The sequence below is a fragment of the Melospiza georgiana genome, chromosome 20 (genome assembly GCF_028018845.1).
Source record: "Melospiza georgiana isolate bMelGeo1 chromosome 20, bMelGeo1.pri, whole genome shotgun sequence".
Lineage (NCBI taxonomy): Eukaryota > Metazoa > Chordata > Aves > Passeriformes > Passerellidae > Melospiza > Melospiza georgiana.
In genome coordinates this window covers 2,926,673-2,944,474 of record NC_080449.1, presented here as the reverse complement: position 1 = coordinate 2,944,474, position 17,802 = coordinate 2,926,673, and the positions used below count along the sequence as shown (strand labels likewise).

The 17,802-nt window shown below is 54.4% G+C and overlaps 2 protein-coding genes and 1 non-coding gene across 9 annotated transcripts in view; 1 reads left to right on the top strand and 2 right to left on the bottom strand.

Moving 5' to 3' along the window:
• Positions 1–1,290: 1,290 nt before the first annotated feature.
• Positions 1,291–4,495, bottom strand: RPL12 (ribosomal protein L12). 2 transcript variants are annotated; one of them, XM_058038021.1, is made up of 7 exons: positions 4,368–4,485; positions 4,209–4,282; positions 3,804–3,902; positions 3,077–3,158; positions 2,410–2,496; positions 1,474–1,586; positions 1,291–1,385 (listed from the first exon to the last, which is right to left on the bottom strand). In XM_058038021.1, exons 1-7 carry the CDS (start codon positions 4,402–4,404, stop codon positions 1,380–1,382), a joined length of 498 nt encoding a protein of 165 aa, XP_057894004.1. In that variant the 5' UTR covers positions 4,405–4,485; the 3' UTR covers positions 1,291–1,379. The 2 variants fall into 2 exon arrangements, with proteins under 2 accessions (XP_057894004.1, XP_057894005.1); XM_058038022.1 differs by having other exon boundaries at positions 1,291–1,586; positions 4,368–4,495.
• LOC131092054 (small nucleolar RNA SNORA65) lies at positions 3,296–3,423 on the bottom strand. Its single transcript, XR_009115456.1, has one exon. It is a non-coding gene; the product is annotated as a small nucleolar RNA SNORA65 (small nucleolar RNA).
• A 569-nt stretch (positions 4,496–5,064) lies between the features above and the next one.
• LRSAM1 (leucine rich repeat and sterile alpha motif containing 1) overlaps positions 5,065–17,802 on the top strand; it is a 29,297-nt gene continuing 16,559 nt past the window's right edge. For all 6 annotated transcript variants that reach the window (XM_058038363.1, XM_058038362.1, XM_058038361.1 and 3 more), the window contains exons 1-8: positions 5,065–5,125; positions 9,762–9,932; positions 11,738–11,794; positions 13,310–13,354; positions 13,806–13,883; positions 14,474–14,542; positions 15,135–15,219; positions 16,413–16,534. In XM_058038363.1, coding sequence (XP_057894346.1) covers positions 9,861–9,932; positions 11,738–11,794; positions 13,310–13,354; positions 13,806–13,883; positions 14,474–14,542; positions 15,135–15,219; positions 16,413–16,534 — 528 coding nt within the window. In that variant the 5' untranslated portion in view covers positions 5,065–5,125; positions 9,762–9,860. The remainder of the gene's footprint in view (positions 5,126–9,761; positions 9,933–11,737; positions 11,795–13,309; positions 13,355–13,805; positions 13,884–14,473; positions 14,543–15,134; positions 15,220–16,412; positions 16,535–17,802) is intronic.

Here is a 17,802-nt window from a genome sequence, read left to right as displayed (position 1 = left end):
CACAAAGATTTTAACAGAGTTTAAGGCAGAGCTGCTGCTGAAGGGGCTGCAGCCTCTGCCTGCCCTGCTCAGGCACCCCAGGGGTTTGTGAGGATTTGTGGGGAACCCCTGCAAGGAAGGGACCCAACCCTCCCCGGGCAGGGCAGCCAGGCTGGGCCGGGTGAGGATGGGATCCCCCAACCTCTGCACTCCCTCAGCCTGTGGCCACTCCACACAAAGGTTTTCTGCCCCTGTACCTTATCAGAATTTGTGCCACACAAACCCTTGGAGAGATGGGACTGGTTACAGAGCACCAGGAGCCACACCTGACCTATTCTGACAGCATACAAATTATTCCCTGCTTGAAACATGGTAACATGGTCAGTTCCAACAAAGGAAACCAGATGGAACCACAGAATGCCCTGATCTGGAGGGACCCACCAGGATCCCCCAGCCCAGCCCCTGTCCCTGCCCAGCCCAGCCTGGGCACCCCTGGCAGCGCTGCCCAAAGGCTCCTGGAGCTCTGGCAGCCTCGGGGCCGTGCCCATTCCCTGGGCAGCCTGGGCAGTGCCAGCACCCTCTGGGGGCAGAGCCTTGCCCTGAGCTCCAGCCATTCCCTCAGCATCGCAAATCCCTGGAATTTCAGCTGTATTATTTTTCCTGCCTGCTTCAGAGCAAGGCCCTACAATCAGCTAGGAGAAAACGGATAAAGCCTCAAACTCTGCTGGTTTTGGCTCCACCAGCTGCATGTGGAGCTGGGGACAGGGAGAGAGGGCCCAGCACAGGCCTGGAGCCCGGGCAGAGCTGTCCAAGGCACAGCCACACCAGGCAGGGACAGACACAGCCCTGAGCTCTGGGGCTTTTCCCATGGCTGGGGACACCCAGGTCAGGCTTCGCTCAGTTTTGCTTTAGGAGGGTGCAGCTCCCCTCCCCTCCACACTGACAGGGACTCCACAGCATGTCCTGGACAATTGGTGTCTGCCCAGGCTCATGGATTTGATAAAAATGGGGGTTTTCAATCACCTTTCCCTCTGTCACTACAGCCCCACTTCAGGTTCTGCAGCCTTTAAGTCACCAGGGCAGTGACCCAAATATCAGGGAGCAAAGGGCTCAAATGGATCTCGTTTTGAATAAGCAAGGCTAAACCTTCTGCTCTCATTCCTCACCCCATTTTCTAACAGCCACACTTCCATCCCTGCCCCAATCCATCCAGAATGGGCATGGACACATCCCACCAAAGGTGCTGTATTTCAGAGTTTACACAAAGGAAAATTCCCAGCATGGGACAGGGACAAATCACACCAAGAAATGTTTGCAGACAACTGGGTCTTTATTTTAATATTTAAAGTGCTACAAAAAACTGAAGGAGCCTTCATGTGGCAACTTCCTTTTCTGCAGTCTTAGCTCTGTTGGAAGAAGCAAACACAGCTCATTAGTGGAGTTTTTCAGTAATTAGATGTTGTACATCATTTTTGGTCAGAGCTGGGTACTCACAGCTGGGCACTCGATGGCACCACTGTTGATGTCATCGATGATGTCGTGGGGGTGTCTCCCATCAATGCTGCAGCCCACGGACTGGGCAGTGCCAAGGATCTCCTTGATGGTCCCTGCAGCAGCAGACACAGCCTGTCAGTGCTTCACCTCTGAGGAGCTTACCTGGGGCAGCCTGGGCTAGGGGAAGGTGTCCCTGCCCATGGCAAGGAGTGGAACTCAATGAGCTTTAAGGTCCCTTCCAACACAAACGTGGATTCTGACAGCTCACAGCTCTCAGCTGTCCCTGTTTCCTCAGGGGTTTGCAGGCTGAGCCTCAGGGCTCACCAGGGATCTTCAATTCTCTTATCCAGATCTCACACCCTGGCCTCCTCCAGGAACACACTGCAAACTCCCTGTGCCCCTCCCTCCCCAGGTGTTGGGGCTGCCTGTTCCCAGGGAGCACAGCTCAGCTGGGAGCCCTCTCTGCCAGGCCACGGGGCATTCCCTGTGCCCCCCAGGCCATGGAGCACTCCCTGCACAGGCCATGGGGCATTCATCCCCTGTGCCTGCCAGGCCATGGGCCACTCCCTGCACGCCCCCCAGGCCATGGAGCATTCCTTGTGCCCCCCAGGCCATGGAGCACTCCCTGTGCCCCCCAGGCCATGGGGCATTCATTCCCTGTGCCCCCCAGGCCATGGGGCACTCCCTGCACGCCCCCCAGGCCATGGGGCACTCCCTGTGCCCCCCAGGCCATGGAGCACTCCCTGTGCCCCCCAGGCCATGGAGCACTCCCTGTGCCCCCCAGGCCATGGAGCATTCCCTGCACACACCCCAGGCCATGGAGCATTCCCTGTGCCCCCCCAGGCCATGGGGCATTCCCTGTGCCCCCCCAGGCCATGGGGCATTCCCTGTGCCCCCCAAGCCATGGATTATTCATCCCCTGTGCCCCAGACTCACCGGAGAGCTCCCGGGCCAGCGAGCGGTGCCGCATCTGCCGCGCGATGTTGACGATCTCGTCGAAGGTGATGCTGCCGCTGTGCTTAACTGGGAGGGAAGAGCAGCACTGAGGGCACCTGGGCACTGCCAGCCCCTGTTCCCTCTGGGAGAGCCATTCCCAGGCCACAGAGAGCTGGGGGTTTGCAGCTCCAGCAGGGCTGCTGCTCCCAGATTATCCCCAACTCCTCTTTCCAAGCTGGCATTTGTGTCAGCTCCCCGGGCTGTGCCAGGCCCTGTGCCAACAGTGTGATACAGGGCAGGGGCTGCTCTACCCCAGCTGTGCCCAGAGCAGCTGTGGCTGCCCCTGCATCCCTGGCAGTGCCCAAGGCCAGGCTGGGCAGGGCTGGGAGCAGCCTGGGACAGTGGGAGGTGTCCCTGCCATGGCAGGGGTGGCACTGATGAACTTTTAAGCCCCTCCCAAACCAAACCAGTCCATGACTCCATAATTTCCTCAAACACAGAGCTCTGCTGATGTGCATCTGTTTGGCACCTTGGCACTTCAGGGACACCCAAAACCAGCCTTGTGTCCCATTTACCAGTTTGTGCCGAATAACCCCAGAGGAAGGTACAGGTATTTCCCCTCTTTTAGCCCCAAAATATAGAGAACCAAGTCCAGGGGAACACTTACTGTTCTTCTGCTTCTTCCTGTCACGAGGTGGCTCCTTCAGAGCTTTGATAATCAGAGCAGAGGCAGAAGGAACAACCTCTATCTAAATACAAAGAAATTAATTTCCCCCCCCATTCGAAGATACCCAATTAACCTATTAATTATTTCAGCAGAGGTAATTGCCAGAGCAGCGTGGGATTGATCAGCTCCCTCATGCTCCGGGTTTATTGCACTGCAGAGATCTGTTCCCAGGTTTTCGGCACAGGCCTCCCCACCAGCAGGAGAGGACTGCTTCCTGCCTGGGGCTTCCTCTCAGCTCACCACTGGAATGTACCAGCCACGGACAGCAGAACAGGTACAGTGGCGGGTGGCTACAGGAGTTGGCAAGATTTTAAATTATTTACTTCTATGCTGCTTTAAGTAAGGCTTTTTTGCCGGTTCCAAGTTCTGTAGAAAGAACAATTTATCTGCAACGGGATGAGAGTTGCATCTTGGCAGATGAGGATCTCTTCTCGGGATCCTCCAGCCTGGCAGGTCCCAAGCTCCACATGCACCCCCCCCACCCACGCTTTAAGGTCTTCCCAGAAGACCCCCACACACCCCTTGTGTGGCACTCATTTTATCCACCTCGGAAGGATGAAGGGCTGAGTGGACCCTGCCGGGATCCGGGCCGGTGCCTGGAGCAGGCGGAGCCCGCTTGGGCTCCACGCCTGCAGCACGGGGGGCCGGTCCCTGCGGCGTGCGGTACCTGCGCTTGCCTGTTCTGGATCGTCAGCTTCACCGTGATCCGCAGCCCCTTCCAGTCGCCCGTGGCCTTGGCGATGTCATCGCCCACCTTCTTGGGGGACTGAGGGACGAACGTGGAGGTCACACGGGCTCGGGTCAGAGCCGAGAGCCCCTGAGGGCCCCGGCTGCTGCTCCGAGTGCGGCCCTGCTGCGCGCAGCGCTCCGGGACGGAGCAGCACCGCCAGCGGCCCCCCAGCGCCTGCGGAACGCGCTGGATCCCACCCGCTTAAATTTAAATGGAATTTAATTGAAATTTACCCTTAAATTCCCCCCGGGACTCTCTTGTTCCCTAGCAAGGCACGCTTCCCACAGCGCCCGGCACATGTCTCACCCCTCCCTCCCCGCTACCCCGGTCCCCGGTACGTACCAGCCCCAGGGGTCCGATCTTGGGGGCCAGCGCGGACGTGGCTCCGACCTCGCCGCCGGTGCAGCGCAGGTAAACTGCGGGGACAGCGCCGCGTTAACCGTGCCCGCCGGGCCCCGCGGTCCCCACCCGCCTCCTCCTGCCCCGCTGCCCGCCACCTACCGACTTTGATCTCGTTGGGATCGAACTTGGGCGGCATTGCGGCGGCGGATGGCCGGGATGGAGGCGGATGGAGGCGGATGGAAGCGGAGAGCCGACCGAGGCCTTCCGGGCGCTGCGAAAAGACAGCGTGGGCGGCGCGGGCCTGAAATATACCCGCAGAGATCTCGCGAGATGACAGGGAACTTAGTCGAGATCTCGCGAGAGGCGAAGATAGGACCGTGGCGGAATCTCTATAGATGTGTATTTGTATTTCGATATAATACATATATAGAGGTATAGAGATAGATAGATAGATAGATAGATAGATAGATAGATAGATAGATAGATAGATAGATAGATAGATAGATAGATAGATAGATAGATAGATCGCTGTGTTGCAAAACGTGGATTGTGTGGAAGGGTGGTGAGGCACTGGCAGGGGCTGCCCAGGGCACCGGTGGAGTCCCCGCCCTGGAGGTGTCCAAGGAAGGCCTGGCCATGGCGCTCAGCGCTCTGCGCTGGGGACGAGGCGGGGATCAGTCCCGGGCTGCACTCGATGATCCCGGGGGATCGTTCCCGTCCCGGACAACTGCGGGATCCCGCGGCCGGGCGGGGCGGTCCTCCGGCCGCCAGGGGGCGCAGGGGCGCTGCGGGCAGGGCGCTCTGGGCAGGGCGGGGCGCTCCGGACGGGGCGGGGCGCTCAGGGAGGGGCGGAGCGCTATGGGCGGTGCCGCTGATCGCCTGAGCCGGCGCTGAGGCGGCGATGGCGGCGCCGAGCGGTGAGTGGGGTTGGGCGGGTGGGACCCGGCTGAGGGACCCGCTGTGGGACACTGGGGTTGCGCCGGCCGGCACCGGGCGCCGCGCCTCGGGGGGACCCTCGGAAGGGTCCGGAGCTGCGCGGTGCCCGGAGCTGCGCGGTGTCCGCCTCGCTCACTGCCCTGCTCTCCTCAGGTGTCGGTGCCCGAGGGCTGCGAGCCGCAATCCCGGCTCGGTCCTTCATCCTTCCGAGGCTCTGGGCCCTCGGGCACAGAACGGCGCTGTTCTAGATGAGGGAAGGGTAAAGAAGGCGAGGAGCTTGGAAGCTGTGTGAGCCTGGAAGGGGGAGCCGCAGAGAGAAGAATAGTGATGGTGAGGGAAAGGAAGGGCTGAGAGAGCGGAGAAGACGAGCGGAGATTTGTTCCAGGGCAGGCTCAGGCTGTGGCAGCTCCAGCACAGAGAGCAAATGATGCAGGACAGCGAGCGCCTGAGCTGCACTTCGGCTGCTGCCTCCTCTGGGCCTGTTCCAGGGCCTGCAGGGCTGGCTGGTGATACCCTGAGACAGCCAGGGCAGCCTGTGCCTGCTGGTGACACCCTGAGACAGCCAGAGCAGCCTGTGCCTGCTGGTGACACCTCTGTCAGACAGCCAGGGCAGCCTGTGCCTGCCTGGTGACATCTCTGTGACAGCCAGAGCAGCCTGTGCCTGCTGGTGACACCCTGAGACAGCCAGGGCAGCCTGTGCCTGCCTGGTGACACCTGTCAGACAGCCAGGGCAGCCTGTGCCTGCTGGTGACACCCTGAGACAGCCAGAGCAGCCTGTGCCTGCTGGTGACACCCTGAGACAGCCAGGGCAGCCTGTGCCTGCCTGGTGACACCTGTCAGACAGCCAGGGCAGCCTGTGCCTGCTGGTGACACCCTGAGACAGCCAGAGCAGCCTGTGCCTGCTGGTGACACCCTGAGACAGCCAGGGCAGCCTGTGCCTGCTGGTGACACCCTGAGACAGCCAGAGCAGCCTGTGCCTGCTGGTGACACCCTGAGACAGCCAGGGCAGCCTGTGCCTGCTGGTGACACCTCTGTGACAGCCAGAGCAGCCTGTGCCTGCTGGTGACACCCTGAGACAGCCAGGGCAGCCTGTGCCTGCTGGTGACACCCTGAGACAGCCAGAGCAGCCTGTGCCTGCTGGTGATACCTGTCAGACAGCCAGAGCAGCCTGTGCCTGCTGGTGACACCCTGAGACAGCCAGAGCAGCCTGTGCCTGCTGGTGACACCCTGAGACAGCCAGAGCAGCCTGTGCCTGCTGGTGACACCTCTGTCAGACAGCCAGAGCAGCCTGTGCCTGCTGGTGATACCCTGTCAGACAGCCAGGGCAGCCTGTGCCTTCTGGTGACACCTCTGTGACAGCCAGGGCAGCCTGTGCCTGCTGGTGATACCCTGTCAGACAGCCAGAGCAGCCTGTGCCTGCTGGTGACACCCTGAGACAGCCAGAGCAGCCTGTGCCTGCTGGTGACACCTCTGTGACAGCCAGAGCAGCCTGTGCCTGCTGGTGACATCTCTGTCCCCCAGGGCCAGCAGCATCTCCAGGAGCCCACCCAGACCCTGGCTCACTGCTGCCTCACTCCTGAGTGTGTTTTCCCAGAGTAAATAAAACATCTTTTCTTTCCACACCCTCACCATGTCTCACTACAGTCCCCAGATGGGTTTATTGTGTCCAGAAGTTTTTGAAAACTGGGGCTTCTCCCAGAGCTGTGCTGCTGTGTTTGATTTACAGTTGTTAGTAAAATGAAATGTTTGGTTTTATTTTGCTGTCATCATCCAAACAGCTACAGACTGGGAAACACCCAGAAAACATTCTGTGCCCTTCCTGAGCGTGTGGCTGCTCCTCAGGCAGAGCAGGGATCAGTGAGATCAGGGTTTGGTGTCTGTGGGTGCTCAGTGCCTGCAGGGATCAGGGTTTGGTGTCTGTGGGTGCTCCCTGCCTGCAGGGATCAGGGTTTGGTGTCCCTGGGTGCTCAGTGCCTGCAGGGATCAGGGTTTGGTGTCTGTGGGTGCTCAGTGCCTGCAGGGATCAGGGTTTGGTGTCTGTGGGTGCTCAGTGCCTGCAGGGATCAGGGTTTGGTGTCTGTGGGTGCTCCCTGCCTGCAGGGATCAGGGTTTGGTGTCCCTGGGTGCTGACTGCCTGCAGGGATCAGGGTTTGGTGTCTGTGGGTGCTCAGTGCCTGCAGGGATCAGGGTTTGGTGTCCCTGGGTGCTCAGTGCCTGCAGGGATCAGGGTTTGGTGTCTGTGGGTGCTCCCTGCCTGCAGGGATCAGGGTTTGGTGTCCCTGGGTGCTCAGTGCCTGCAGGGATCAGGGTTTGGTGTCTGTGGGTGCTCAGTGCCTGCAGGGATCAGGGTTTGGTGTCTGTGGGTGCTCAGTGCCTGCAGGGATCAGGGTTTGGTGTCTGTGGGTGCTCAGTGCCTGCAGGGATCAGGGTTTGGTGTCTGTGGGTGCTCAGTGCCTGCAGGGATCAGGGTTTGGTGTCCCTGGGTGCTCAGTGCCTGCAGGGATCAGGATTTGGTGTCCCTGGGTGCTCAGTGCCTGCAGGGATCAGGGTTTGGTGTCTGTGGGTGCTCAGTGCTTGCAGGGATCAGGGTTTGGTGTCTGTGGGTGCTCAGTGCCTGCAGGGATCAGGGTTTGGTGTCTGTGGGTGCTCAGTGCCTGCAGGGATCAGGGTTTGGTGTCCCTGGGTGCTCAGTGCCTGCAGGGATCAGGGTTTGGTGTCTGTGGGTGCTCACTGCCTGCATTGATCAGGGTTTGGTGTCTGTGGGTGCTCACTGCCTGCAGGGATCAGGGTTTGGTGTCTGTGGGTGCTCAGTGCCTGCAGGGATCAGGGTTTGGTGTCTGTGGGTGCTCAGTGCTTGCAGGGTGGGTGCTGGCCTGGGCACTTACAGGCAGTTCTTTCAGTAATTTAATAAATAAAAATGACATCATTAAATGGTCACATGCCCAGGGCTTTTTTCACTCCTGGCTGCTGGGTTTGATGTGTCTTCACTAAAGCAAATTTCCACTTTTGAGAGCTGTTCAATCTATGTAACAAATCTCTGATCCTTCATCTTGCGAGCCCTGCTATGATTCTTTTCCTGTTCCCTGTCTGCCCTTCATGCCTTGATCCATTTTCTTGGGTGAAAACTGAAGATTTCCCACTGTCCCCATGAGCAGTGAGGTCTGGCTGGAATGGGGAAGGGTGAGGTGGGACAGGGACATGCAGAAATGCTCAGCAGGATTGAATATGGTCACCAATTCAAGGGTATCCTGTTGCAGGCACCTTTGCCTTCTGCTTTCTCATCTTGAAATCATTTTGTTTGTGCCTCTTATGTCTTGCCCTTGGCTCTGCCCTGCATTTCCCTGCCAGCCAGCTTCCCTTCCTGCTCAGTGCTCTGAGTTCTCCTGGGAGCTGGCTCTGAGCAGCATTTCAGTCATCTGAGCTGGTTAGAGAGGCAGAAATTGGGGTGGCAGGGAAGGAGCCACAGAACTGCTGGAAATGAGTTTGCTGTGGCAGCAGGACAGTGACTCGGGGGGTCTCTGCCTCCTTGCTCCTGCACTGAAAGGAAGAGGGATCAATTACACTGAATTATTTTACTTTTACAGCGAGGATTTATCTCTGTAAAGATTTGACAGAGGTTTTGGCAGAGCTCTCCCTGCTCAGGGCACCTCCCTGGCTGGGTGCTGTGAGGAGCTGCTCCCCAGGAGCCCTTGGGGGCAGCTGGCAGACCCAGAGCTGGCAGAGATCAGCACTTGGTGTGCAGCACTGACTCCACTGAGCCCTGAGCTGAGCAGCTGTGCCCCACTGGTGAAGCAGTGCCTCTTCTGTGCTGGGTTTTCATTGTTTAGGAATTTTAAGTGTTTAAAAAGTCACTGAAAGTGTTTAAAGTGTTCAGGGCTCACTCCCAGCCTTAGCTCCCTGCCAGGTCCCTCTGGGAGCCCCTTTCAGCTGCAGCCCCAGCTCAGGCTCTTTGTGCTTTGCCCATTTGTGCCCCCTGGTCCTGTGCAGCCACAATAAATAGAAAATAAAACTCCTTTTCTCCTTGATTTCATTGCCCCATCTCTTTCCTTCATCTCCACTGGTGCCACCTCCTTCCCAGCTGCTCTCCCCATTCCCTGTGCAGCCACAGCTTTCTGCCTTTCCCTCAAACTCTGCCAGCAGCTCCTTTTCCCCACTGCTGGGTCAGAGCCTGTCCCAGAGCTGCCTGGTGTCTGTGCCCCTCAGCCACCTGCACCCCTGATTCCACCTTTTGGCATCTTCCTGCACCTTTCCTCTCTCAGGTTCAACTTCTCTTCCCTGGAATCCTTGCTCTCAGTCCTTTGTGCCAGAATTGACACAAAGTCAATTTGAGTTTAAATAATTGGGTTTAAATAATTTGGGTTTCATCCCTGGTACTTGATTTCTTGATACAGCTTTTTAATTTTTAATTCCTGGAGTGGACCCTGCATTTCTCTGATCCCTCAGCAACCTTTCTGTGCCTGTCCCAGGGCTGACCCAGACAACCAACCCCTCTCAGACCTCAGCAGGGCTTGAGTGCCTCATGTTTGTACTTCCCTGTGCTGGAACTGCCTGTCCAGCTAAACAAAGACCTTCACTGACACAATTGTTTTCTTTTTCATTTTCCCCCCAACTCATTAGGTCCCAGTTGTGCAGCCCAGGCTCCCCAGCAAGCACAGAGGCCAGGATCCCTCAGCCTTTCTCTGCAGTGACCACGTGTGCCCCTGGGCAGGGCTGAAGATGCCTCTGTTCTCCAGGAAGAAGAAACCCAGCGAAGATGCTCGGAAACGCCTCGAGTACCAAATGTGCCTGGTAAGCACTGCCAGGGTCATTTCTGTCCTCTGTGCCTGCTCAGCACTGCCAGGGTCATTTCTGTCCCCTGTGCCTGGCACTTGGGTGCCAAATGTGCCTGGTAAGCACTGCCAGGGTCATTTCTGTCCTCTGTGCCTGGTCCTTGGGTGCCAAATGTGCCTGCTCAGCACTGCCAGGGTCATTTCTGTCCCCTGTGCCTGCTCAGCACTGCCAGGGTCATTTCTGTCCCCTGTGCCTGCTCAGCACTGCCAGGGTCTGTGATGGTGTTCAGGGGGATTCTTGGATGAGGGAAGAGATGAGGATCTGACTCCATGTTTCAGAAGGCTGATTTATTATTTTATGATATATATTATATTAAAACTATACTAAAATAATAGAAGAAAGGATTTCATCAGAAGGCTGGCTAAGGATAGAATAGGAAGGAATGATAACAAAGGCAGCTGTGTCAGACTCTCTGCCCAAGCCAGCTGACTGTGATTGGCCATTAATTACAAACAACCACATGAGACCAATCCCAGATGCACCTGTTGCATTCCACAGCAGCAGATAATCATTGTTTACATTTTGTTCCTGAGGCCTCACAGCTTCTCAGGAGGAAAAATCCTAAGGAAAGGATATTTCATAAAAGATGTCTGTGACAAGGGTCATTTCTGTCCTCTGTGCCTGTTCCTTGGCTACCAGATGTGCCTGCCAGGGTCATTTCTGTTCTCCATGCCTGGCCCTGGCTCTGGGTGATTTGGTGCATCCCTGCATGACCAGTGACCATGTTCCATGAGCAGTAATTGTGTTGCTGATCCCACTAAGGTAGCAGGTTTTCTTCCTAATGCACCTCAGGGAATTTCTGCCTTTGCCCTCCCGCCCTCACATCCCCTTGGTGCCCCTTCCACCCCTCTCTGTGTGGTTTCATGGAGTGTCCCCCACCCCACCCCATCTCCTGCCAGCCTGCAGGTGGGACCCCAGCTCCCCTTTCTCCTCCATGCCCCTTTGCCCTCACAGATCTCCCAGTTTGCTTTTCATTAAAGGGAACCTGTGACTTCCCATCACATCTGCCTTGCCTTGTGCCTCTCTTTTGCTTCCCATTATTCTGATCTTCTGTCACTCTGAGGATTAACTCATTGGATGTTGCTGTTTGTTTTCTTGCAGTAGGATTTCACCAGGGTGCTCTGGCCCAGGGAATCTCCTGGGGAAGGGATGAGGAGAGGCTGAGGGAGCTGGGCAGGGGCTCAGCCTGGAGCAAAGGAGGCTCAGGGGGCCCTTGTGGCTCTGCACAGCTCCTGACAGGAGGGGACAGCCCAGGGGTCGGGCTGTGCTCCAGGGAACAGGGACAGGAGCAGAGGGAACGGCCTCAGGGTGGGCCAGGGAAGGCTCAGGGTGGATATTGGGACATTTTTTTCCTGAATAAAGCATTTTCAGACATTGCAACAGACTGCCCAGGACAGTGGTGGGGTCACCATCCCTGGCAGTGACCCAGAGGTGTGTAGATGTGGCTTTGGGGACATGGGTGAGTGGTGTCTGCCCAGGTCCATTGCTGTTAGCAGCTGCATTGCATGGACTTGATTTGAACATGGAAAATACTTTGGAACAGAACCAGAGAATCCCAGACTGCTTTGGATTAAGGGACCTTAAAGCCCATCCAGTGCCACCCCTGCCATGGCAGGGACACCTCCCACTGTCCCAGGCTGCTCCCAGCCCTGCCCAGCCTGGCCTTGGGCACTGCCAGGGATGGGAACCCACAAACTCTCTGGGCAAGAGGTGCTGGATTTGTGCATGGTCTGACTCCCTGGATGTGTTTGTTCCCTCTCCAGGCAAAAGAAGCTGGTGCTGATGACACCCTTGACATATCCAGATGTGAGCTCTCAGAGGTATGGCCTCTACACCTTCCAGCCTTCACTCACAGCTCTGATTCTCTGTCTGCTTCTTGCAAACAACTGTCAGACTTACTCTCATGCCTCTGAGCCTTGAGACAGAAATTGTTGCTGGTCCACCTTTTCCTTTATCTCCTGAGTTCTGGGGGACTTTTTTCCTGGTTTTTTTTTTTTTTTTTTTTTTTTTGTTTGTTTGTTTTTGGTTTTTTTTTTTTTTGTTGTTTGTTCTGTTTTGGTTTGGTGTTTTTGTTTTGTTTTGTTTTGGTGGGAATTTGCCTGTTCTGTCTCATGCTTCAACACCATTTCCTGGGAATCCTTTAGAAGGGCAGAGTGGTCTCATACCCTCCACCTTGTTTGACCCTAGTTTGGGACCTCATGGCTTAATTTTGCTGCTCCTGAGGGAATTGGTTTGCCAGAGGTTGAGTATTTCTGATCTTAGAGCTACACATTCTGCCACCCATGGTTGTTTTCCTGTGTAAGTGAAAATCCCAATCCTGCTTCCAAGTTGCTGGGTAAGGATTTAAAGGATGGAAGTCTCACCCCAGCTTGGCTTCTTTTATTGTAATCAACTAAATGAGAAACAATTTTCTGGTGTGTGGGCAGGCAGTGACAGAGTGCCAGGCACAGCTTTTCCTCAGGCAGAAACTCATTTCTATCTCGCTTTTCATTTTTATTCCTTGTCTCATGCTTCCAAAATGTTGATCCTGAACACAGGATGCCCTTGCCAAGCAAAGTGTGGAGATGTGACACCATCCTGGAGGGGAGAGCTGCCTGCTGTGCAGTGTGAGATGGCTTTGCTGAGCCTTTGGGATGTTTTGTTCCAAGCTCAGGAGCCACCAGCAGCTCTGTGTGGGTTTGCAGGTGTGTGGGACAGCCTGGGGGTGGCAGACAGAGGATCCACCCATCCAGCCCCACTCAGGGCCACAGCTAATCTGGTAAAACTGTCTTGCTGTTCATTTTCATTGTTGTTTCAATAAATGGAATGAGACATCACTTTGGTTTTACAATTAACCATGGACAGGGGTCTGCCTGCTGCTGGTTCTGTGCTGCAGGGAAGGTCACAGTGCCCAGCTGTGCCTGGCAGGGGCTGAACTGGCACCTCCTTGGTCTGCTGTCCCTGTCCTGGCACACCAGGGTCACCCTGTCCTGCCTGGTGCTCCCCTCTCTCTCTCAGCACACTGCAGAGGGGTTGTGAGGTTGCCAAAGCACAGAATGCATTTCTGTGATGAGAAAGCTGAACCTTTGCCTGACTCATCTGCACAATGAATATGAAATCACACAAAGCTTGAACTCCTGCCTGAGCCTCAGCCTGTTCTGTGCCACTGCTGTGTCTTGGAGAGCCCCTGGGAGCTGTTTAAATGGAAACTCCCTGGGAAATACTGGGCCCAAATCACAGGGCAGTGATTTTAGGCATCACTTTTATTTCCAGTCAAGCTGTTCACACCTTACAGGTGGACAATGTAGAACTGCTTAAAAGAGAAGTCTGACATGACTATTTTTTATTGTTTTTAGGTTCCTTATGGGGCTTTTGCAACTTGCAAGGTCTTGCAAAAAAAGGTAATGTTTTAATCAGAAATAATTAAATGATTATTAAATAATTCTATTAATATGCTTAACTATTGTTGTCATGTTTGATATGACTGTGTGGGGTTGTTTTATGGTGGCCCAGAAGGAATTTTCTTGTCAGGAATTTGTCCACCTGTGTGAAACTACAATAGAGAGCAGTTTGAGTCAGATCAATCCTGTTTGTGTTTTTTACAGTTAATTTCTGCCAGGAAAGAGCAAGTGGTTATTCCTGTCTTAGCCCATCTAAGGATATTTCTCATGTGAGGAACTGGGCTCTGGTTTAGATCTCATGTGAAATGTTTGACCTTCTCTGACAATCCATTTCCTACTGCAATGTTTTATATGAAACTGAGTTCTTGTACAGCCTCCCCAGTTCAATCCCAACAAAATTGCTTGTTCTGGTGTCTCATGTTTATGTGACAATGAGGTTTTTCCTTCCCAGGTGCTGATTATTCATACCAATAATCTGACATCCTTAGTTCCAAAGTCCTGCAGCCTCCTGAGTCTTATAACTGTGAAGGTAATTGTGATTCTTTTCCTATTTTCCTTGATTTGAGCTGCACTAAAGCACACCAGCCCAAGTAAATCCCTTCTGGCTGGCTGGCTGGCTCAGGGATCAGTACCAGGCTGACTCCTGCCTTTTCTGGGTTCAGCTCCAGGCTGGCAGACAGCACTCACTGAGGGGTTAGTGGCACATCACCACCAGTCCCACAACTCATTTATCCCCTTCAGAATCCCACAGTTTCCCCCTCAGGAGGGAGGGAGGGCTCCAGGTCTTGTCCCACCCTCTCCCTGCACTGCTGTTGCAGCAGTTCAGCTCATTGATCCTGCAGAAATTCCTGCTGCCAGCCTGGTTCCAAGGGGATGATTTATCCAGGTGGCTCCTCCAGTTCTGTGGGACAGCTCCCTCAGTGTCACTGCTCTCCCTTGTCCCTTGTTTGTTACTGATGCCTGAATTTCCAAAAGACCTCCAAGAATGAAGTATCCATGTCCCCTGCAAAACTTGAGCTGCTTTTCAAAGTCCCCATTGGAAGCAAAGTAATTTTCATTGTGAGATAATTCATGACTTTTGTTCCCAACCCTGTTTGGTGACATCATCTGCTTTTCCAGGTTCTGGATCTGCATGACAACCAGCTGGCATCACTTCCTGCTGATATTGGTCAGCTGACAGCTCTTCAGGTAAAAGATTTGAGGCTGCATCCCAGGTGTCTGTACAGGGCATGGAAAAAGGGAGAAGGGAGCAGGAGAAGAGCAGGAGAAGCCAGGCTTGGTTGTGTTCTCCAGCTTGGTGCAGCCCAGGTGGCTCCCATGGCCAGGCAGATGCTCTGAGCAAGCAGAGTCCTGCTGATCTCCCCAGACATTCAGGTTTTGCTGTTCTCCTTGGGGTGGTTATGTTGAGAACCCAGAGCAGTGTCTGAGGGCACACTCAGGATCTCTCTGCTCAGGGAGAGCTTTAGGTGAGAGCTGGAGTTGGGGAGGGCTGCCCTGGACACTCCAATTCCCAGTTCCTGCATCTGGATCCTGCACCAGATGCTGGTGGTGAGCAGAGTTTCTCACTGCCCCTGGTAGCTTGGCATGCCCTTTATCCAGGGGATATCCATACTTATCCATGGGATATCCATATTTATTTATATGGAAAATACATTTTTTTAACCCTGAAAGTGCTATCTGCAACCAATTTCAAGTTGTCTGAAAGCCCCAGCAGCACAGATGTGTAGAAGACATGAGACTTGGATGAATATTTTGAATATCTCTTCTGTTAATACCTTAGGTCCTAAACCTTGAAAGGAATCTTTTAAAAAGCCTTCCACAATCTATAGGAGACCTTGCACAGCTCCAGGTCCTCAATGTGAAAGGTATGGAATGGGATTGCTCTGGACAAAGCACATTTATTATCTGGTCATGGTGAGCTGCATTAGCAATTATTCCTTTCAATCAAGGCAAACAGCACATGGTTTACACTCAGAGTGCTGAGAAGGAGCACAAGGAAGGTTTGAATTCAAATAGTTGGCAAGGCAGGAGAAACGATCTAAGCAGAAAATGTGTCAGCCTCAAGCCCTCCAGTAAAGCAAGCAGAGCACTCAGCCAGGTAAACTGGATTACAGTTGGGTCCCCCAAGCCCCAGAGCTGGCTCCTGTGTGTCTCCATAGGTTTGCACAGCCCAGGCACAAAAGTCACACCTCTTTTCCAGACTCCTGGACATTCTCCAGCTATGCAGTGCCATAAATCTGGGAGAAAAAGGAGATTTAGTTATGTGGAGCTGTTGCTGAAACAGGGAAGGCGGTGGAGGGTGAGGAGCTTGGAAGGGCAGCTCAGATCATTGCCTGTCTGTCTGTCTGTCTGCAGCACCTGGGCTCTGAGCCTGGGGTGTGCAATCTCACACTCAGTCCCCTTCCTCCCATCCCTGGGGCTTAAGCCAAGGGAAGAACATCCCATGTTACAAATATTCACCTGATAAAGAGCACAGATCCAGCCTGCAGCAGTGACCTCAGCTGAGGAGGAGATCTGGATCCCAAATTGCCCTTGGTGGGCAGTGCCATCCTTTGAGTCCCTGTGTGACCTGGCACAGCCTCATGTGTGTGGTTATGGATTGGTGCTGGAACAGATGAGCTTGGCCCCTGGTTTGGGAAGGCTGGAAAAGGAGACTCATGGCTGCCCCCATCACTGCACAGCTCCTGAAAGGTGCCTGTGCTCAGCTGGGGCTGGGCTCTGTCTGCAGCAGCACTGACACAGCCAGAGCACACAGCCTCAAGCTGTGCCAAGGGAAATTCAGGCTGGATATTAGGGAGAAGTTTTTTACAGAAAGAGTGATAAAGTTGTGGAATGGCTGCCCAGGGAGGTGGTATCCCCATCCCTGGGTGTGTTTAACAAAGCCTGGATGTGGCACTGGGTGCCAGGGTTGAGTTGAGGTGTTGGGGCTGGGTTGGACTCAATGGTCTTGAAGGTCTCTTCCAACCCAGTGATTCTGTGAATTCTGTGAGTGGTGTGGATTCTGCGATTCTGTGAATCCTGTGGTTCCATGGTTCCAGCTGCCTTTCTGTCCCTGCAGGGAACCAGCTGAGGGCGCTGCCCGGGAGCGTGAGCGGCCTGCGGAGCCTGCGGGCTCTGGATGTCAGCGGGAACGAGCTGCAGGAGCTGCCCCGGGGGCTGGCCCACGCCCGCAGCCTGCAGGTACCGCCCTGGGGCCCTGCCTTCCCTGCCTGCCTCCCTCAGCTGGGAATTAATCCAGCCCACGAGGGGATGTTTAGGGTCTGGGCAGGATTGTAACAGGGCTGTTCACACTGTCCAAAATAGCTTTTATGTACCTGCTCTGGTCTTTTCTGATCATTTTTACCATTTTATCTGATCATTTTGTCATTTAATCATGACCAAAGCGATCCCCAGAGAGTGAAGCCCTGGATTTTACCTGCCAGGGCTGTCTTTAGGAGCACAAACCGTGCTTCTGTCACCCTGGCAGATCTCCAACTTGTTATCAGCTTTGATATGTTTATGGCTCTCTGAAGTGCACATTCAGAATGGGAAAAGCAGCAGGATTTTTATGGATCTGTTCCTTCTGGCTGCCAAACCTGTCAGTGCTAAATGCTGCAAGTGTGAGGCAGCAGGGCTGCCTCAGACACCAGCAGGAAGGTGTGAATAAATGCTCTCCTGTCTCACACAACATTTTGCTTCACTTCTCATGAGCACAGCCTGAGTTGAGGCATCTGTGCAGATTTGCCCCCTGTGCTTGATAAAGTGGTTCCTTTCCTGCTGTGCCCTTCCCTGCACAAGGCACCATTGGGTCCTTTGGTGGCCACAGTAGGACAAAAGAAGTGGCTCTTCCCCTCTTTCTTTATGGGACCCCTCTCCATGCCCTGGTATCACCCCATTTCCATGCTGAACTCCTGACATGGATAGGGAATGTCTGAGCTGAGAAGTGCTCTGACCTCTGGTACCTAAATGAAATGCCAGTGCCTGCATGAGGGGAATGTTCAGTGGATGGCCAGCTCAGAAACTTCCAAATAAGGGGCAGTGGAGTCACCTCTGAAAGGTGCCAGACACCCAGCAGGGATTCTGTGGGAACCCAGAGCACAGGGAATATTTCTCTGTCTGTTCTGGGTTGCCCTGACCCCCAGGGGAGCACTGACCTTGACCCTCATTCATGGAGAAAGTTTCCTAGACTTCAAGATAGACTGGAACCCACAAAAGTGTGAAATAGATTATATAGAGCAGTGTAGGTGTATCACTTGGCGAGAAATTTGGATTTTTTTATTTTTGTTATGTTGTGGATGGGAGCAAGATGGAGGGCACAGGGTGTCATCCTTGGTTTCTCCTTCTTACTTCTTCTTCCTCCTTCTCCATGGGTTTGGGTGGCATTTTGTAATTAGGCAGGAAAGTCTGCACTGGGGGCTCTTTGGGATCAGTTATTGGGTTAAAAGGGGAAATAATCCAGGTGTCAGCTC